This window comes from Leucopleurus acutus (genome assembly GCF_964270905.1).
Source record: "Leucopleurus acutus genome assembly, chromosome: 14".
Taxonomy (NCBI): domain Eukaryota; kingdom Metazoa; phylum Chordata; class Mammalia; order Artiodactyla; family Delphinidae; genus Leucopleurus; species Leucopleurus acutus.
The window spans coordinates 73,722,144-73,742,351 of NC_139156.1; the positions used below are offsets into that span (position 1 = coordinate 73,722,144).

The 20,208-nt window shown below is 40.8% G+C and overlaps 1 protein-coding gene across 1 annotated transcript in view; it reads right to left on the reverse strand.

Moving 5' to 3' along the window:
- Positions 1 to 20,208, reverse strand: part of BICC1 (BicC family RNA binding protein 1) — a 302,450-nt gene that overhangs the window by 109,158 nt on the left and 173,084 nt on the right. Inside the window, exon 3 of the mRNA XM_082854713.1 lies at positions 15,473 to 15,542. Within this exon, the coding sequence (XP_082710839.1) occupies positions 15,473 to 15,542 (70 nt within the window). The remainder of the gene's footprint in view (positions 1 to 15,472; positions 15,543 to 20,208) is intronic.

Below are 20,208 nucleotides of genomic sequence, written 5' to 3' on the forward strand. Positions count from 1 at the left end.
TCCTAAGGAATATGTTCCTTGGCTGTGGCTGGCACTCTTCTCCTGCTCCTCTGAATTCTAGTCTTGACAGCAAACAATGGCGTTTTAAAGAATGTGCTTCAAGTGAGAGGGCAGGAAACTCTGGCCAAATTCTAAGGTTCCAAGGGGCAGAGACTGAGATCAATGCTCCTTTAAATTCTTCCAACACTCCCTATAGGGCCCACTAGCTAAAGACCACCAGGAACACAACTGTAGTCAATAAATCGCGCTTTCTTTAGCTTGCTACAGCGAGAGAGAGAGTGCACCAAAGGGACTGGGTCATCCGAAAAGGAAACTGAAGGAAGCTTATTATAGAACCTGGGTTTGTTCTGGGTGATTCCAAGGAGGTCTTAGGAAAGTGGTGGCCAGATTTGGGCTGGAAGCTGTCAGGAAGTGGGGAAATTTACTGAGTAAGTATCTTGGCAAATTTAACACAGAAGGCAGAGGATGAAAGCAGAGCTGGAGTCATCGTTGGTGAAGCAGCAGCAATCACTCAGGTCAGTCAAAAGAGAGGGATGTTTAATTACTTTTGTGGCTGCAGAGTGTCCCTGTCTCAGTCTTGCTTCAGACATACTGAAGGAGTAGCCCTGTCTGATTATTTATACTCTGCAAGAGGTATTTATGTTCAACTGGGAACACCGCGGCCGAGCTGACAGGGACATTTTTCACTTTCTCCAAAGTGACTCAAAAGATACCAGAATGACTTAAATCACTGTTGAATTAATTTCAAATTTGTTCTAAACCTAAATGATAATGCAAACTTTAACTCCTAAGTTATAACTCCACTCCTGGCAGGCACTGCGCACACGGAAGGGAATAAGACATGCTGGCCTTTGACACAGGGCCATGAGGTCGCAGTCCAGGAGGAAAGGCAAACGTCTAGGCTGATACAACACAAGCCTGGAAAGTGCCAAAATGTAAAAATGCATAAGGTACTGACAGCGTAGGGAACTGAGTATAAACTGCATGTAGAGTACAGGTGAAGCTTTCCAGGAAGACATGTCATCTGAGATGGATGTGGAACGATGACTAGGAGTTGACTGGTTGGAAAACGAAAGGTGGAGACGCAGCAGACACAGCAGGTGCAAAGGTATGAAATGGCTTAATGGATTGGGGAACAGAACATAAGTCAATGTGACTGAAAAACACTTTACTGAAAACTAAAATTTTGCAATGAACTTGAATGAATTTCCAAACCTAGACTATATAGATACTACATTTTGCAGGTGTGGAAAGAGAGTGTTACATAACTTGCCTATGACATAAAAATCGACTCGGCATTGACCTAGGGAGAAAATCTGAGAGGATTAGATTAAAATATACCCACTTGATGGTGAAAGCAAAGGAAATAGGGGCATATAGTTTCATCTCAAACATGTATACCCTCAGTGGCTGCAAGTCTTTTCTCCTTTCTTCAGCCTCACTCTGCTGAGTTCATATATATCTCCCAGCTAAGTGAAATAAATCTGGACTCCTTGGTGCTGTATCAGATTTGAGAAAGAGTGAGGACCACCCAAAGAAAGCGAAGGGGCACTTCTGAAACAGTGCAATGCATAAGGAGACTGTAGTTCTGTTAAGTCAACTGAAGGTTGAAGAGGAAGTAAATTTTACCAAAAACTAAATACTCTTATTTATGGATCCCACTCTAAACGTGGAGACAGTGTAGAAACAGAATACAAGTCAATCCAAAATAACATATTTAGGTGTCCTTCCCTTGCATAAAAGGGGGAATGGAAAAATTTTCAGAAACTTTTCCCACTAAAATACAAAACTAAAGCTCAATACATGCAAATACAGGCAAATGACTTACTGGGTCTTATTTCTGTTACACCAAGAAAACTCAGGAGTTCAATGATTTCCTGAATAATATTATAATTATTTCTCATGCCTTGCCAAATGACACACACACATCCATATACATACATAAATATCTATCTATATGTATGTGTGTATATATGTGTGAGCATATCTATATATTTATATAATTTCCACGCTCTTAATATTGACAATCCAATCTTTAAATAGTTTACTTTGGAAATCCAATGTCTTAAAAGTTCATGCATACTTTTGTACGGTCCTTCAAAAATTAAAACATTATTACTACTTAAGGTCAATTCATTTCTTTCTAGTTTTGAAGAGAAATGATCCATGAATTACTGTAAATAAATATTAATAGTGAGAAATGAGCCATTTGGACACTACAGTTAGAGAGAAGCATAAGTAATCTTAAATTTCCAAGTAGAAAAAACAATTTAAAGGTCTTTATTTCATTAGAAAGAAAAGATGAACTACTCGCTAGAATAGGTAGATGATGTGAATCAACCAACAAAAGGTAAGGACAAGCAATTCACAGAATAATACAGACAAGTGTTCCATGAACAGATGAAACACGCTTACCTTTTCTGTTAATTAAGGAAGTGTGTGAGACAATGTATTTTTCACTATTTAGGCTGCCTGAAGATGGGAAAGCACAGTGTTGGCAAAGATGGGAGGGAAGAGTTGTTTCCTTTCAAGAAGCCAGTCCCTTCTGGGAGGAGTTCAACAGTCATTGGGAGGACAAGATGGCAATCCTAAAAATTATCAAAGTTGCTCATTGCCTGTGGCCTAGGAACTCTGCTTGTAAGAGTTTATGCAACAAAAAAGCCTGTACAAATGGACAAATAAACCTGACATTCATTGTAGGAAAAAAAAAAGAACATAGGCCAAAGTCTATTAAAACAGATGTGTCAAAACACATTACGGTATATCTGTACCCCACATACACACAATGGCATTTCATACTGCTACAAAAAAAGAATATCACCATTTATGTGCCTACACAGAAGACATCCTCTTTTTTTTTTTTTTTTTTTTTTTTTGCGGTACGCGGGCCTTTCTCCGTTGTGGCCTCTCCCGCTGCAGAGCACAGGCTCCAGACACACAGGCTCAGCGGCCATGGCTCACGGGCCCAGCCGCTTCACGGCATGCGGGATCCTCCCGGACCGGGGCACGAACCCGCGTCCCCTGCATCGGCAGGCGGACTCTCAACCACTGCGCCACCAGGGAAGCCCCATCCTCTTATTTTTTAAGAGGAAAAGTCCAATTGCAAAAATGCTTGTCTGTATAGAAGGAGCCCATTTTCATAAAGTGATAATATATAATTCTGCACAGACCAAATAGCCAAAAACATACATATGCTGTGTTCTCGTTTTATTTTTATTGTGGGCAAGACATATTTGCTTTAGGAGTAATTTCTGGCAACAAGATATAAAGAGAATGTAACTCCTCATTCCTAAAATCTCTCTGATATCTTTTGATAAAAACGTCTGTTAGGGGCTTCCCTGGTGGCGCAGTGGTTGAGAGTCCACCTGCCGATGCAGGGGACATGGGTTCGTGCCCCGGTCCGGGAAGATCCCACATGCCGCGGAGCAGGTGGGCCCGTGAGCCATGGCCGCTGAGCCTGTGCTCCGCAACAGGAGAGGCCACAACAGTGAGAGGCCCGCATACCGCCAAAAAAAAAAAAAAAAAAAAGTCTGTTAGTACCAAGGTTTGTATGAAAATGTTATAATAAGCCACAAACTATGTTTTAGTGCCACAGAAAGACCATTTGAAGAAGTGAGGCTGCCACTATGATGTTGTTTTCCTTAGCTTATGAGAAATGCCACATGGTACTTCGGTCATGTTTGCAACCGCAAAAGTCTTCTTGAAAATAATCTAATTACTACCAACAGGCCTGACAGACGTCACCGAGTTCTGTCCAGCAGTGCCGTGACTGACAGAGGAAAGCCAGGGAGATGCCACACATGGCTTGGGAAACCATCAAAATCTGGTGCCCATCTCCAGGCCAAGTTAGGAGCATATGGCACCATCGTGGTGTTCAAATATGGTCATAAAACCTTAGCAACTGTCACAGTTATCACAACCACGCATTCCAGAAAGGAGGAATGGAAGACACAGACAGCAGGAACTGGGAGGGCGGCTGGTCCATCCCCCAGCACCGGAGCTACAGGCACAACTTGAAACTTGGGCTGAAACACTCATGGAGAGTAAACACACAGTGCAAGTTGCACAAACTATATAATTCAAACTTGACTGCAAACTAGCTTTTGAAGTGCACAGGCTGGCCCTCTTACCGTGTTTTATCTCTCTTACTGAAATTCCATCGCTTCACCTATGTTGTTAACGTACGTACGCCCTTTCTTCAGGAGTCACTAATATAGATCAACTGTCCCGTTTCCAATGCTGCAAAAAGAAACCAATTACACAAGGCAAAGGGCTGCATGAAATGGTCTAGTAAGAATCCAGTGCATGGATGGACCTAGAGACTGTCATATTGAGTGAAGGAAGTCAGACAGAGAAAGGCAAATATCATATGATATTGCTTATATGTGGAATCTAAAAAAATGGTACAAATGAACCTATTTACAGAACAGAAATCGCGTCACAGAGGTAGAGAAGAAACTTATGGTTCCCAAGGGGGAAAGGACGGGGTGGATAAATTGGGAGATTGGCAATGACATATACACACTATTATATATAAAACAGATACTAATAAGGACCTACTGTATGGCACGGGGAGCTCTACTCAATACTCTGTAATGACCTATATGGAAAAAGAAGCTAAAAAAGAGTGGATATATGTACATGTATAACTGATTCACTTTGTTGTACAGCAGACACTAACACAACACTGTAAATCAACTATACTCCAGTAAAAATTTTAAAAATAAAAATAAATTACAAAAAAAAAATAAAAGAGAATCCAGGGCTGTGCAGAGAGCTGTCTCCCAATACCATGCCTGCTCCTCTAAGCTCAGCGTTTCTCAGCCTTGCACTGCTGACATGTTGCATCATATAATTCTTGTTGTAGGTGGCTGTCCTGTGTGCTGCAGCATCATCCCTGGCTTCTACCCACCAGAGGCCAGCAGCACCACCTCTCAGATGTGATAACCAAAACTATCTCGGCAGTTCCACACTGTCCCCTGGGGCATAAAACCATCCCACCTTGAGAACCGCTACTCCAGATAATTATTTTACGCAAATCCTAGTAAAACCATTAATGGGTTTTAAAAGAGGAGAAAAGGAAGGAAAAATACTGCAAAAAGCACAAAGAAATAAAAAATCTAGGTTGAAAAAAATTTTAAAGATGGACATCCAGCAAGCTTCTAAAATGTGGGTGTAAGGAGTTAGGATTGCATTTCTTCCTAAAGAGATAGTTAAGAAACATATTCTCAACCTGGGTTTCCCTAAATGAACGTGCTGGTGAATCTTCATTCCTTTGGTGACCAAACTCATCATGAGCACCTAGGCTCATGCTTAGGGAGTGGAGGGAATTACCTTGAACTGTGAAATCAAGGTTTATGGCCTAACTCCATCATTTCAAATTCTCTGTATGACACTGAAGAAGTTATACCACCTCTCCAACAGTTACTTACGTGTATCATAGGGATAATAAGGTCATTCATATAAGGTTATAGTGAAGATTATGAGAGATAACACACCTAGAACAAGGCTTATTACAAGGTAGACAAATATTTTTGCTCTTCCTCCTCATAGGGTTTAACAAAGAAAAAAGAACTGTAGTTAGAAGGGATCCTGGGATAGCAATTTCTTCACTAAAGGCAATGGACTTAAAACATCTGCACCCCAATGTTCACTGCAGCACTATTTACAATAGCCAGGACATGGAAGCAACCTAAATGTCCATCGAAGAAGGAATGGATAAAGAAGATATGGTACATATATACAATGGAATATTAGCCATTAAAAAGGATGAAATAATGCTATTTGCAGCGACATGGGTGGACCTAGAGCTTATCACAGAGTGAAGTCAGTCAGACACAGAAAGACAAATATCGCATGATAACACATGTGGAATCAAAAACAAAGGGTACAAATGAACCTATTTACAAAACAGAAATAGAGTCACAGATGCAGAAAACAAACTTAAATTAGGAGATTGGGACTGACACATACACACTACTATATATAAAATAGGTAACTAATAAGGACCTACTGTATAGCACAGGGAACTCTACTCAATACTCCGTAATGACCTATATGGGAATAGAATCTAGAAAAGAGTGGATATATGTTCATGTATAACTGATTCACTTTGCTGTACAGCAGGAACTAACACAACATTGTAAATCAACTCTACTCCAATAAAAATTAATTTAAAAATAATAATAAAAATAAAACATCTGTTCAGGATAAGAAGACAACTGTGGGAAAAGGAGCGCTCCTCAGGAGACAGAGGTCACAAAGAAAGATCATGACTTGGCTCCAGTCACCTTCCGGGGAATAAAAAGGTGTGATTTACCATTTAATCATCCTTCTCACTTTCTTTTTTTTATTTTACAAAACTTTTCACTGGTTCTCAAGAGATTTCATGGTTTTAAACTTATACATTAAGGAGTTATTGCTCATATAACATTATCTTTGCATATAATACACTTTAAAATGCTGATTATAAAGTGTTGTGCCCCATATCTAGGACTACTTTTTTAATAAAGACTCTATTTTCTAGAACCGTCTCAGGTTCACAGCAAAACTGATGGAAAGCACAGAGTTCCCATATGCCCCTCGCCACACGCAGGCGCTGCTTCCCCGAACGTCAACATCACATCGACATCAAAACCCATTTTGTGGGTTTTGATGAATGTATAATGTTTTGATGAATATATAATGACATGTATTTACCATTTTAGATCATACAGTTTAGCTGCCCTAAAAATCCTCTGTGTTCTGCTTATTCATCCTTCCCTCCTCGCAAGCCCCTAGCAAATACTAACCACTAATCTCTTTACTGTCTCCACAATTTTGCCTTTTCTAAAATGTCACATAGTTGGAATCATACAGTATGTCTTATTGGCTTCTTTCAGTTAGTAATACTCATTTTAATACTCATTTAATATTCATTTTAAAATTCCTCAAAGTCTTTTCAAGGCTTGAGAGCTCATCTCTTTTTAGTACTGAATAATATTCCATTGTCTGGCAGTACCACAGTTAATAATATTCCATTGTCTGGCAGTTCCACAGTTAATAATATTCCATTGTCTGGCAGTATCCATTCACCTACGGAAGGACATCTTGGTTGCTTCCAAGTCTGATTATCAATAAAGCTGCTATAAACATCTGTGTGTAGGTTTTTGCATGGATATAAGTTTTCAGCTCATTTGGGGAACTACCAGGGAGTACAACTGCTGTACTGTATAGTAAGATTATGTTTAGTTTTATACGAAACTGCCAGACCATCTTCCGAAGTGGCTGAACCATTTTGTATTTCTACAGCATTATAATGAGAGTTCCTGTTGCTCCACATCCTCACCAGCATTTGGTGTTGTCAGTGTTTTGGACTGCAGCCATCCTAACAGATGTGTAGTGGTTTAATTTACAATTCCCTAATGACATATAATATTGAGCATCTTTTTTTTGATACTGAGCATCTTTTCATATGCTTATTTGCTATCTGTATATCTTCTTTGATGAGGTGTATGTTCTGGTCTTTTGCCCGATTTTTAATTGGGTTGTTCATTTCCTAATTTGAGTTCTTTGCACATTTTGGGTAATAGCCGATATATCTTCTGCAAGTATTTTCTCCTAGTCTCTGGTTTGTCTTATTCTTTAAATGCTTTCACTTTTCCACTTACTTTCTAACCTCTCCATTCTACTCCAAATTTGTTTCCTTACTAAGTTAATGAAAAATATCTTTCTAAAAAACCATCAGGTATATTTGCTTATTTCAGGTTTGAGAGGACAGCTGAAAAGCTAAAACCGTCTTCCTCTCTGGCCCTGGTACAGGAAAGAGCGAAAAGACTGGAAAGAGCAGCTCGCCTGTGGCAGTTATAAGATGAGCAAGTAAGCTAATCCTTGGGGCCTTCAGAAGGGAAGATAAGGGAACCAGCTAGAGATCAAGAAATGAACCCAAGGGACTTCCCTGGTGGCACAGTGGTTAAAAATCCGCCTGCCAACGCAGGGGACATGGGTTCGAGCCCTGGTCCGGGAAGATCCCAAATGCCACAGAGCAACTAAGCCCGTGTGCCACAACTAATGAGCCTGCATTCTAGAGCCCGTGAGCCACAACTCCTGAGCCCGTGAGCCACAACTACTAAAGCCTGCGTGCCTAGAGCCCATGCTCCGCAACAAGAGAAGCCGCCGCAATGAGAAGCCCGTGCTCCACAACGAAGAGTAGCCCCCGCTTGCCGCAACTAGAGAAAGCCCGCACACAGCAACGAAGACCCAATGCAGCCCAAAATTTAATTAATTAATTAAAAAGAAAGAAAGAAAGAAAGAAATGAACCCAAGCTCAGGTCCTGAGTCCTGATAATATGTCACAGAGCATGAGTCATCTCACCTGTGAAATGATGTGTGTGTATGTTGTATGTCAAGAGCACACGTAATCAGAAAGGATCTCATATTTGGATGTTTGGTACTATCTACAAGTGAGGTTATTCACGTAGAAAGAGATATACTGACAAATTGTGTATTTAAAATACATATTAATTTTTATAAGCTTTGATTGTTTAAGTATACTGGAAGCTTCAAGAACTAGAAATACCCCAGGGCTCTATCCTCCTCTGAGACGTCCTAGTTAGATCATGCGCTCTCTAACCAGAGAGACTATTAGTACGCTGCATACAACGTTTTCAGCTCTTTGGCTGAATTCCTACTCGCGGCCCCTAATTAGCATTCACCGATTGATGGTGAGTCACATCAATAATATGCAAAAATGTTAAGTACAAAATCTTTCTACCCAGGAGAAATACAAAGGTTCCTGGACAGGTCGTAGAAATTACTATCAAAGATGGAAGGCAAAAAGGCAAGCAAAAACCCCCCAAGCAATTTATAACATATCTGAGCTTATTTTCCTTTCAAATCCATCTTCAAAGTTGTTTAGCTTAATGACAAATCAGAAAGTCTCTTCCTAAGGAAATAGCACATGAAGGCATGAAATATCAAGTTAAAATTCAGAAGCAGGCATTTTTCTACATGAACACAGCTAGGAGCAGTTTCACGGAGGGGGGGGCGGGGGGGGTTGTTGGCTGCACCTCGTGGTTTTGGGGATCTTAGTTCCCCAACCAGGGACCGAACCCAGGCCGCAGCAGTGGAAGCACTGAGTCTTAACCACTGGACCACCAGGGAATTCCCCTCATATTTTTTATAACTGTCAGATCTAACTGCCCTGAAAACTGAAGTGTCATCTATACCTGTAGAGACATGCTAAACTTAGCCCATCTTCAAGCCTCTGGAATTCCCAAGGACTGCGGCATTATGAAACTGATTGTTATTACTGACTATAATCAGCTATTCTCGGAAACAGTTGACAAAGGGATGCTACATGAGAGAACACCCTGGAATTAAAAAAAGGCATCAAGAAAGGTATTTTCTCCACCAGGTTGTGGTTGAGAAAAGGCATTAGAGTACAGTAATTTGGATGTGGGGTTCTGACAACAGATAAGAGTTCAAGTCTGTAGTCTGCTACTTACTAACTGTAAAACCCTGAGCAAGTTATTTGACCTTCATGTGCCTTAGATTTTTCACCTGTAAAATGAGACTATCACCACGGGTTGCTCCGATCAGTAAATAAGATTATATATGTAAAATATTTAGCAGAGTGCTTGGCCCCAGCAGGTCTCAACAAATGGTAGTAGTCAATACTACTATTGATGTATCAATTACATAACTAAATCCTACTTAAAATAACCACAATCAAAACAGTTCCGGTCTGGAAGACAACCAGGAGGCTGCGTCTTGAGTCTCATTTACACACCCACTAAGAATAGTACCAGAGTTTTACTCATTCAAGGGTCCCGTGAGTGACAACCATCAGATCATTTTCCTTAAGTTTCTTTCCAAAATTATTAGTCAATAATTTTCTCAATAGTGAAGGCCACTCCTCTGTGAAGGTTGTGATTCTAAATCTTTTCCCTACACAATACACCTTAGTGATATGCATTCCCACCTCTACTCATAGTTCCACTATACCCACGACTGAGTTGAGTTGAGGGACCCATCGCCAACCATAAACTGGTTACAGTGCTAGAAACACAGTGATGAACAAAATGCATGTACTCTTTACCCTTTGAGAAACTAACTGCCTAGAACAGTGTTCTTTGACCTTTCTTTATCACCCATTTTACATCATGACCTAGTAATATATGTGTGTATTTGTTTGTATATACAAACAGTGACATACATGACTAAAGGTTTCATGAAACAATACTCTTACACTCTGATGTTTTCTAATCTAGAAGTGGTTTTTTTACATGCTGGTTGTGACCCCTAAATTAATTTCTGATACACTAATAGGTCACAACCCACCACTGGAAATACTGTGGTCCATGTGCTATGCCAGGCCTCCTTTCTGCCCTCTGCCCTTTGAGCAATAAATACCACGTTAAAATCCTTATCTAGTCCAGTGTGAACACACGACAAAAGTTTAAGTACACTCAGCAAAACATTTTCCTCTGGAAAAAATAAAGTGAAAAGTCTACAATTTTTCTCATGCTAAGATTTTGTATTAGATATTGCTTGTTCTGATGGAAGACAACCAAAAATAATAAAACTTCATGGAATTTTGATGATCCTCTTGTTTATCCTAGGAGGAAGAGAATGGCCAAACTTGGTGCCAAATGGCCTCCAAAACAGGACACATCAAAGCAACCCAGTCAACACCTTTCATTCCCTCTGTCTTGAGGCATCGAAAGTGTTGTAGAAGAAACACTTGCAGACAACAGTTTCTATCGCTAAACTCTGCAGGACAACTCTTCCCAGAACAAAAGACAATAAAGCTTCATTAACGCTGACCTTAGTTATTTGGAATTTGGCATAAAACTTTAAACAATTTTTAGCCACATTTACCTTTGCCAGTCTAAGAAGAAAGAGACTGATGAACAAATTAAGAGCAAGAAGAAGACTGTAAGAAAAATGTTTACCTTATTTGAGAGAATAAACTCCATCTAACATCACGGAGCATCAGCACAATAATACCAGTGCGATAAATTCTCATTACCAAATCACTTTTATCTACTTGTTAAGGCAGCTTTGGCAGGACTTGCATTTGACGAAACACTCCAACTTGTTCAAAATATTATTTGTACTTCAGTAAAGCTGCATTTACTTTAAAATAGGCTGTGATTCAGAAAAACTTTCAAAATTCTAATGAGTGCCTGAAGTTATTCTGTTAGTAAGCTCTTACAGTATTATACACCTTAACTTTTTTCTTATTTTTGGCCACACCATGCAGCTTGTTGATCTCAGTTTCCCAAACAGGGACTGAACCTGGGCCGCAGCAGTGAAAGCCTGGAATCCTAACCACTAGACTACCAGGGAACTCCCAGCACCTTCTTTTTTTTTTTTTCTTTTTTTTTTTTTTTTTTTAGTATTTACTTATTTATTTAGCTGCGCCGGGTCTTAGTTGCAGCATGCGGGACCTAGTTCCCTGATCAGGGATCGAACCCAGGCCCCCTGCATTGGAAGCACAGAGTTTTAACCACTGGGCCACCAGGGAAGTCCCCACCTTAATTCGTGAATACTGCTCTCACAGGCACAAACCTCAGGTCTTTCTATGGAAAGCAGAATGTTCTAGTATTCTGACTCCAACAGTTGGAAAGTTTTATTTTCTTCCACTCAAAATAAATTTATGTTATACAGAAGAAATACTAAGTATTGCTTTATTTTTCTTCATCATGACCCCCATTAAGACAATCCTAGACGTCCCTATTTAAGTGCCATTATACTGAATCTTAAATTCTTAGTTCTTTTTGACTCTAATAAGGATTCGATCTCCCAATAATTTCAAATACTAGGGAATTTTTTTAAAAATTCTATAGTCCCTGAGTTTATACCATAAAATGTGCACTTCCCCAAAATGCCCTGCTTACTCACTGACAATGTTCCTAGTACATTTTTTCCAGTGTATTCTCTATGGTTAAAGGGGAATGGAAGAAAGGGAAAGGGAAGGTGAGAGGGGAGAAGGAAGGGGGAGAAGGGTGGCATGGAAGAGGGGTAGAGGGAGGGGACAAACACCAGACGGTCTTTTACCCAAAATTACATTTCACACAGGCGCTGAACAATGAGGTTATCATCGTTCTAAACTCATTCACATTAACTCATTGCAAAGATGACAGAAACTTAAGATTAGTGAATCCATACAGGTGCAGTTCTTTAGAAACCAAGATGGACATTATCCAAGAGAAGTGACTGACTGCTGAAGGATTCTGGCTGTTTTTTCCCCCCCCCCCCCAAAGATGAAACGTTTATTTTATTTTATTTATTTATTTATTTTGCGGTACGCGGGCCTCTCACTGCTGTGGCCTCTCCCGTTGCGGAGCACAGGCTCCAGACGCGCAGGCTCAGCGGCCATGGCTCATGGGCCCAGCCGCTCCGCGGCATGTGGGATCTTCCCGGACCGGGACACGAACCCCTGTCCCCTGCATCGGCAGGCGGACTCTCAACCACTGCGCCACCAGGGAAGCCCGAAACGTCTATTTTAACTGGGCACCAGAATATAACCTGATCGCAGGGGCAGATAGGGGAAGACAGCAGAGGAACACTCCAGGAGTAGTTTACCTCCAAACAGTTCTGCCTCTTTTTCGATCGCAGTCATCATCCAGCCATTGCTTTCTGAACGCATGGTCTCCTTAGTGACTAAATCATGATATTTCCATGTCGGATGGTGAGATTTTGTTTCCCAAACTCAACCTTAACAGCCACCAAGTGAACTTGTTAAATATATGGATTCCCAGTCCCACCCCAGACTTACTGAGCCAGAATCTCTAGAGAAGAATCTTAAGTTTCTAAATGATGTCAAATTCGGGCTGTTGGCTTTTTGCCTTTCTGTCAGACAGGATCTTACCAGCACATCAACCAAAGGAGCCATACAGCTGCTCTGATAAAGGATTGATGACTTAAAAATTACAGTTTGGACAGGACTACTAGAAGTTTATTTGAAAAACACAGGACTAATTCCAGTAAGGTAAAGAAGGGGACAGACTATGGTAACAGTAGCCATGAAAAATGTTTGTCTAGGCTCAAATATTCGGCCAATAAGCATCATAAATCTAGGAGGTGAAATACAACACAAACAGATGGCTGCATTGCCTCTCTGGCACACTAGGGATCATCTGTGTATTCTAAACCTTCACATCACCATGGGATTTAGAATTCAATAATCATCCAAAACATGGCATGAGTCCCTAGATACTTTTATATTCTTTGGTCTCTTGAATAATAATAGTTTGGAATGAAGAAGTCTTAAAAGAAAGACCACTAACTCTTTCCTCTACAACATTGAGAGATAAGAAAGGATCAGATGAAAGAGCAAATAATTACCTTCTAAAATTCCCCCTGCCATTTTCATTTTACTTTTACTCAATACGAATTGTAGTCAAACAAACTTCATCTCTGAATTAGACCATTTAGAAAATAATACAGGAATACACATATCAGGGACGTTAGTCAAGATCTGATTATTCAGCAGCTGTGTCTTCAAGTATCAAGGGCAACTCCAGTCAATTCTCAACAGCAATTTCCTCTGAGGAAACCTTTTCATTTTTTTCTTTCTTCCTTGAGCTCCACCTCTCTCTTCTGGCACATTCTGCTCATCATACAGTACTGTGTACATTTATAGCACTTCATAAATAATAAAAAATAAAATGATGTCTGTAGACCTAGGCCTGGAGGGATCAATTCTTAGGCACAATTCCAAAGGTTAACTTTTAACCATGTGGAAATTATGCTAAATGCCCTCAAATGTAGTGCTGAGATATTCTTATTTTCAAAGCAAAGTATATAATCATAATGTGGACTATAGTTGGCGATTCTGAATAGGTTTAATGTGTCAGTGACTGGAAACTAAAACACTATCTTAATCTATCCATCTCCGTATTATCTAACATCTCTAAAGTTGTAACCACATTTTAAACTAAAAAAATGAATCAATTCTCAGTTTCTCCTGATAGTGGGGGGAAAACCGTAGCGTGGATAATGCAAGAGAGTAAGCCATCCAAAATTATCTGGGATTGTTTTAATATTCATGTTTCCTAGGGGGTTTTCTTTAGAGACCGATCAAATTACATTTTTATTAAGCTACTAATGAAGCTCATGTCATTCTTTAAGTAAAAATACCTGACAACAGGGAAAGGCTCCAGTTCATGTTCAAGTTCCAATTTACCCAAGTGGCCAGCCAGGGAGTTTTGTACGGCAGCAAACAACCAAATAGGTAGAGAGCCCACTAACAGCAGTTTCTCCTTCTGCATAATGAGTATAAAACATCTCAGCACACTGAAGAGTAATTGAGAATATATCCTATAGCACTTAGCAAATGCAAGGTTTCTACAAAGTTGTGGAATTCCACTTGGAAATTCACCGTTTAGCACATAAGCTTCCCTTTCCCTCGCCACTACAGTCACAAATAAGAAAGTAACAAGATCAGTGTTTCAGTAGGAATTCCAGTCCACTGTCGTCCAGTTAACCACACTCATAACAAGAACTTCAGAATAATTTACATTCCATGTGATGAGTAGCTCTAATAAAATGAGATTAAAAGAAGACAATCTGGATGAAAAGAAACAAGAAAATTGACCAATTTTGTGGTGTTTAGTATCATTTAGCAATAAAAGTCATAGGGAGAAGGGGCAGCAAACACAAAACTCAAGAGCAACAACAAAAAAGCTAGACCACAAGAGATAACGCTCAGCTCACACAATCATCGCGTTTTTAATTGCTTGGTGATAGTTTTCCATTATCTCCTAGTGACTACATGCATTTTTAATGACGTATACACAACAAAGTTTCTTGACACTGAGGTTATCCTTGAAAAAGAAAAGCTATCCATAAAAGTATATACTGGCAGATCAGTAGAAAATACTATGTAATTTTTGAAGAAATAAGGTTCCTATATTTCCCTTTCTGACCATCCACACATTAGTGAGTGTCCTCTAGGTTAAAGCAGAGGAAAGGCCAGGCAAGGGAAATGCTCAGCCTAAAAGAGTAATCAAGTGTGTTCTTCACTGCGTAACAGACGGGGAGGAGAAGAAGCAGTCAAAAAAGGAAATCCAAGTTCCTAGCATATTGGAGGGGAAAACAATCAACTGTTAAATCTGGTACATAAACAAGAAGCCTAAAGTGTACGCAGTGGGAGTTTATGTGTTGAAAACACATTATTATATGTGGAGACAGTGACCATGACTCATGGGCACCGAATGAATAGTCATCCTTGACATCGTTAAGTTGCCACAATATCATCTATAATAACATTTCTATTACAACAGAATATTTAAAAATATTATTCTGTTGTTGGATAAAAGGTTGTACATTATTTTTCATTATGATAATCCTCCCCAAATATTGCTATTTAACAAATACTTGGGGACAAATATGATAGGGATAAAGGTTGATTTTTCTCCCCAGGAAACCCGCAGGAATTCCGCAGTCTCCGTTACCAAAAATTTCTGCATCTCTCAGGATTTACCTTTCTTGGATTTGGCGCCAATCTTCAGTTTTGATGGCCAAGCAATCTGCGTATTTGTTTCCTCCATGATCTGTAGCAAAAAATTAAGAGAAAATTATTGATTCAATTAAGAACTTGTACTTACAGATTTTTTTCCCGGAAAAAATTATTTTCAAGTCCTTAGGCTCATGTTGATGCAACAAAATGATCTCCTTTTAAAACAATGCAAAAAAAAAAAAACCTTGGGGGAAGGAAAGAGATGCATTTTTATAAGCCTTTAATCTATTAGAAATAGTCACATATATTTTGTTACTCCCAGCGTTCCTCTCTGTGATGCTCTAGAATTCTAACGTAGAGACGAGACCAAAAAGTACATGAACAAGTAATTAACCCAACTTGTTGCCAAACCATCCAAGATGCTTGTGCTGAATAAAGCAATCACCAACAGATTGCAACACACCAAACATGATCCTTGTAATACAGAACGATGTGGGTTAGGCCTTCCTAAATGAAGCTTTTTTTTTTTTCTGGGGGGAAAAAAAAAATTAGCTTGCTTTGGACACATTTGTGTTTCATTAAAACTGATGAAAAGCCTCTAAACGGGACATCACGTCATAAGGCTGCATTTCCCATCATCTTTCGCCTCTCTAAAATGGCATTTTTGCCACAGTTCTTTCGCAGTTACACGCACCTAATGCTGGCCAGAAGGACTTGAGACCCAAACGTGCTGAAGCCCAAGAACAAGTGATTCAGGCGTCTGCAGAGCAAAGGAAGTCGACAGTAAATGTGAGAAAAATGAGTAACCGAGAAAGGCTAACCCTTCATTCTTCTCCACTGTTATCACTTAAATTAGCCTAGTTTAATGTCTACTTTCATACCATGAATATAAAATTCACCCAACAACTGAATAAAAGCAAAGAACTGAACAAATCAGTAGGCAAATGACAGCAACTACCACTTATGGATTTAGAGGTAACTAAACAAAGTAATGGTGAAGGCAATGAAACGCATGAACAGCGCAATTAATAAAAAGTACCTCCGTGTTGGTTACGTTCTGAGCACAAGGCTAAATGGTTAACATGTTAACATGCATCATACTTCACTTAATTCCCTTTATCAGAGCAGCAAAGGGCTTGCAGCAGATGTTTCGGCCTGTCAGCCCACAGCTGCATTCTTATGCAATCCGCCATAAGTTTTTTTTTTAATGTAAGCCAACATTTTTAAATCTGGGAATTTCACAGAGACATTTCTGTTTCTCTGGAAAACGTGGCAGATTTAGCACCTGGAGCCCACATTCCCACATGGCAACACTTGGCTGGCACTGAGGACCAGATGCCCCCTTTAGTCAGGGTCAAGAGACCCTGGGCTGCCCTCCAACCCCCACTGGGTCTCCCACAATGAGATCAGGAGCCACTTACCATTCTCATCACTGTGTCTGTATTACTCACTGGCCATTTATCATGGTGCCTGCACTGCTGTTTTTCTTAACAGAAATAGCTCCCTACACCCATATCTCTACTAAAAACTGAAAAACAAAAGTGAGGTCTTTACAAAGTCGAGGGACTGGCCTGGCCCTGGAGGTTCTTTGCCCCAACTCTCCGGTCTGGCCCCTGCCCCTTCTCCTCCCATCTGTGCTGTCCTTGCTCACGTGTTTCATCGTCTTCTCCATGAAACTGCTTAGTTAACTGTAAATCCATATCTTTAGTTTTTATTGGAGTATAGTTGATTAACAACGTTAATTTCTACTGCACAGCAAAGTGAATCAGGTATAAATATAAATATATCCACTCATTTCTGGATTCTTTTCCCATGTAGCTCATTACAAAATACTGAATAGAGCTCCCCATGCTATACAGCAGGTCCTTATGAGTTATCTATAGAGAAAGACAAATACCACATGAAGTCGCTTCTATGCGGAATCTTAAAAAAAGGTACAAATGAACTTATTTACGAAACAGAAATAGAGTCGCAGATGTAGAAAACAAACTTACGGGTACCAGGGGGAAAGGGGAGAGGAGGGATAAATTGGGAGACTGGGGCTGACACATAAATCCGTATTTTAAAATAAAATAAATTATTATCACCCCCCTCAACTTCCTCGACTGAGGCCATACAGCCTCCCCAGGAAGGCGCCCAGCGGACCCCCTTCAGGGCCCCAGCTGCCCCCTTCCCCGGCTCCCCCTCCCGCTCGGGCACCGTCCCAAGCAGCTCACTGTGTTCGTTTCCCTCCTAACCCTTACCACAGTCTGAAATTCTCCTGTTTTCTGTGTTTACTTGTTTATAGTTTGTCTCTGCAAAATAAAAGCGCTCTGCCCTGCACACAGCAAGCGCAGATCTGTTTGGGCAAGTGAATCTACATAACACCCTTAGGAAGTGGATTCCTTTATTCCTCCGCTGCTGGGAAGCAGCAGAGTGGGGATAAAAACCCCAGACTGCTGGCAAAAACCGTCCTTTTAACCACCATACTGTACTGAATATAGGGCCTCCATCTTTAAAGAATGAGTATATACACATTTGAAAACATGCTTTAGGATTTGTGCAGACTGACTGGTTTTAAGAACCTACAAATATTTGTCAAAAGCCTCCCTAGGTGCCCCAAGTGCCAGGACCCACAGCAATGAATAAGAAACAATTCCTGGTGTTCGCGAGCTTACAGTCAAGTCAGGGACACAGACAGACAAAAAAGGCAACTACCTGACAATGGGGTGGGTGCTGGCACAGGGCCAGCTCACAGAGGTGACTCTGGCTCCTATCATGAAAGGTCGGGGTTGGGGGAAGGTTAGTAAAGGGCTCCCCAAAATATAACCTGCAAAGTCACTCGAGTCCTGAAAGCCAAGTTAAAGTAAATTTATGAATGAGTTCATCAGTCACTAAACAAGGGCAGGAAGGCCCATTTAGGAGGGCTTTGTCATTGGTCACATTTTATCACCTGTTAGCTCCAGCTACTGTACACATATCCTCATAGTGACTAAAATCAGACTGCGCGTTTTCCTCTAAGGTGACTAAGGCACCTTAAGAGATAAAATGGGAAATTAAGATCTTACTATTTATAATGCTATTGGTGGGGAGGCAGAAAAAATAATCTATATACTTTTTGTGAATGAAATAATTTGGCCATTTAATCCAGTAAATTACATCAGGTTCCATACCTATAAGACTTAATAAAGAAGCTTCCTTGTCAAACACAGTTGGAAGACATAACTTCCTGAAATCTTAATCATCTGGAGAGCTTCCCAGAAACCACCCTGAATATGATCATCTCTTTTTATTAAACAGCAATAGAGGGACTTCCCTGGTGGCACAGTAGTTAAGAATCCACCTGCCAATGCAGGGGACACAGGTTCGATCCGTGGTCTGGGAAGATCCCACATGCCGCGAAGTAACAAAGCCTGTGTGCCACAACTACTGAGCCTGTGCTCTAGAGTTCGCGAGCCACAACTACTGAGCCCACGTGCCACAACTACTGAAGCCCACGTGCCACAACTACTGAGCTCGCGTGCCACAACTACTGAAGCCCGCGTGCCTAGAGCCCATGCTCCGCAACAAGAGAAGCCACTGCGATAAGAAGCCTTTGCATGGCAAGGAAGAGTAGCCCGTGCTCACCACAACTAGAGAAAGCCCGCGCACAGCAATGAGGACCCAACGCAGCCATAAATAAACACCAACAGATGCTCCATAACAGAAAATCATTTGCCACAGAAAATATCCTATTAGCAGGTAACAGCCATCAAATTGAAATGCCTTCTTTACACACACTCCCTCTAGACCTCACACCAGTCCAATGTCTCTATTGTGTAGTGAAGTGATGGGGCCCCCCAAAATTACATTCAACCTACCCACATCCACACTGTCTTTGAGAGGAAGAGACAATATCCTAAGCTTAGTATCCTTAATTCTAAAACCAGAGTTCTATCTTCTATACCACATGATCTCCAAAGTCCAATGACCTGCAATAAATGTCAAATTTTTTAGAGAAAAAAAATTATTAGTTATTGGAATTTGGCACCTGGAGCTGGCCTTTCCCATATGACTAGGAAAAAAAAAAAAAAGGGCAATTCCATTGACTGTGGCCAGCCAAGGCCAACCTCACAGGTCATTCACCAGGCTGCAGTCCCCACACGGAGCTCTGAATGGATGCCTTCTCCGGCATCCCTTTACACGCTCATCACTGTGTTGAATCTAGTCATGAAAGGCAGGTGGCTCGAGAATCAAGGACCAGTTCTGCCGCTTTCTAGCTATCATGTTGGGCAAATTACTTTCAGCAGCCTCACTTTTCTCCTCTGTACAATTAATGACTCACAGAGTTGTCGTGCTTCGCTAAGAAAATATGTGGAAAACCCAAAGCACAGAGCGTGGCACATATCGATTACTCGGTAATACCGCTGTTGTGTTCATTCCACATTGATGACCTCTGGCCAGGCACTGTCCTAGACACTAGGGATACAAGAGCAAACAAGACGGGGCTGCCCTCCAGGAGCTCGTGGTCTAGCAAGGAGAATACTAGTTAACCCACCATTAGGTACTGGGTGCCAAACTGCAGAATGGGGAACGGCAACAAGAGTGTACTGAAGGGATCCTAACCCAGGAGTGTACTGTCAAGAAAAGTTATCTCAAGGAAATGCCTATTAACACTGTGACCTAAAGGAGAAGGAAAAGTTGGCTAGTTGGGGAAAGAGGGGAGAAAGTGACCAAAGCAGAAGAGGAGTGTGTGTGTAGAGAGTTCTAGAAGGAAGGAGAGCAGGTACCCTGGAGGGCTG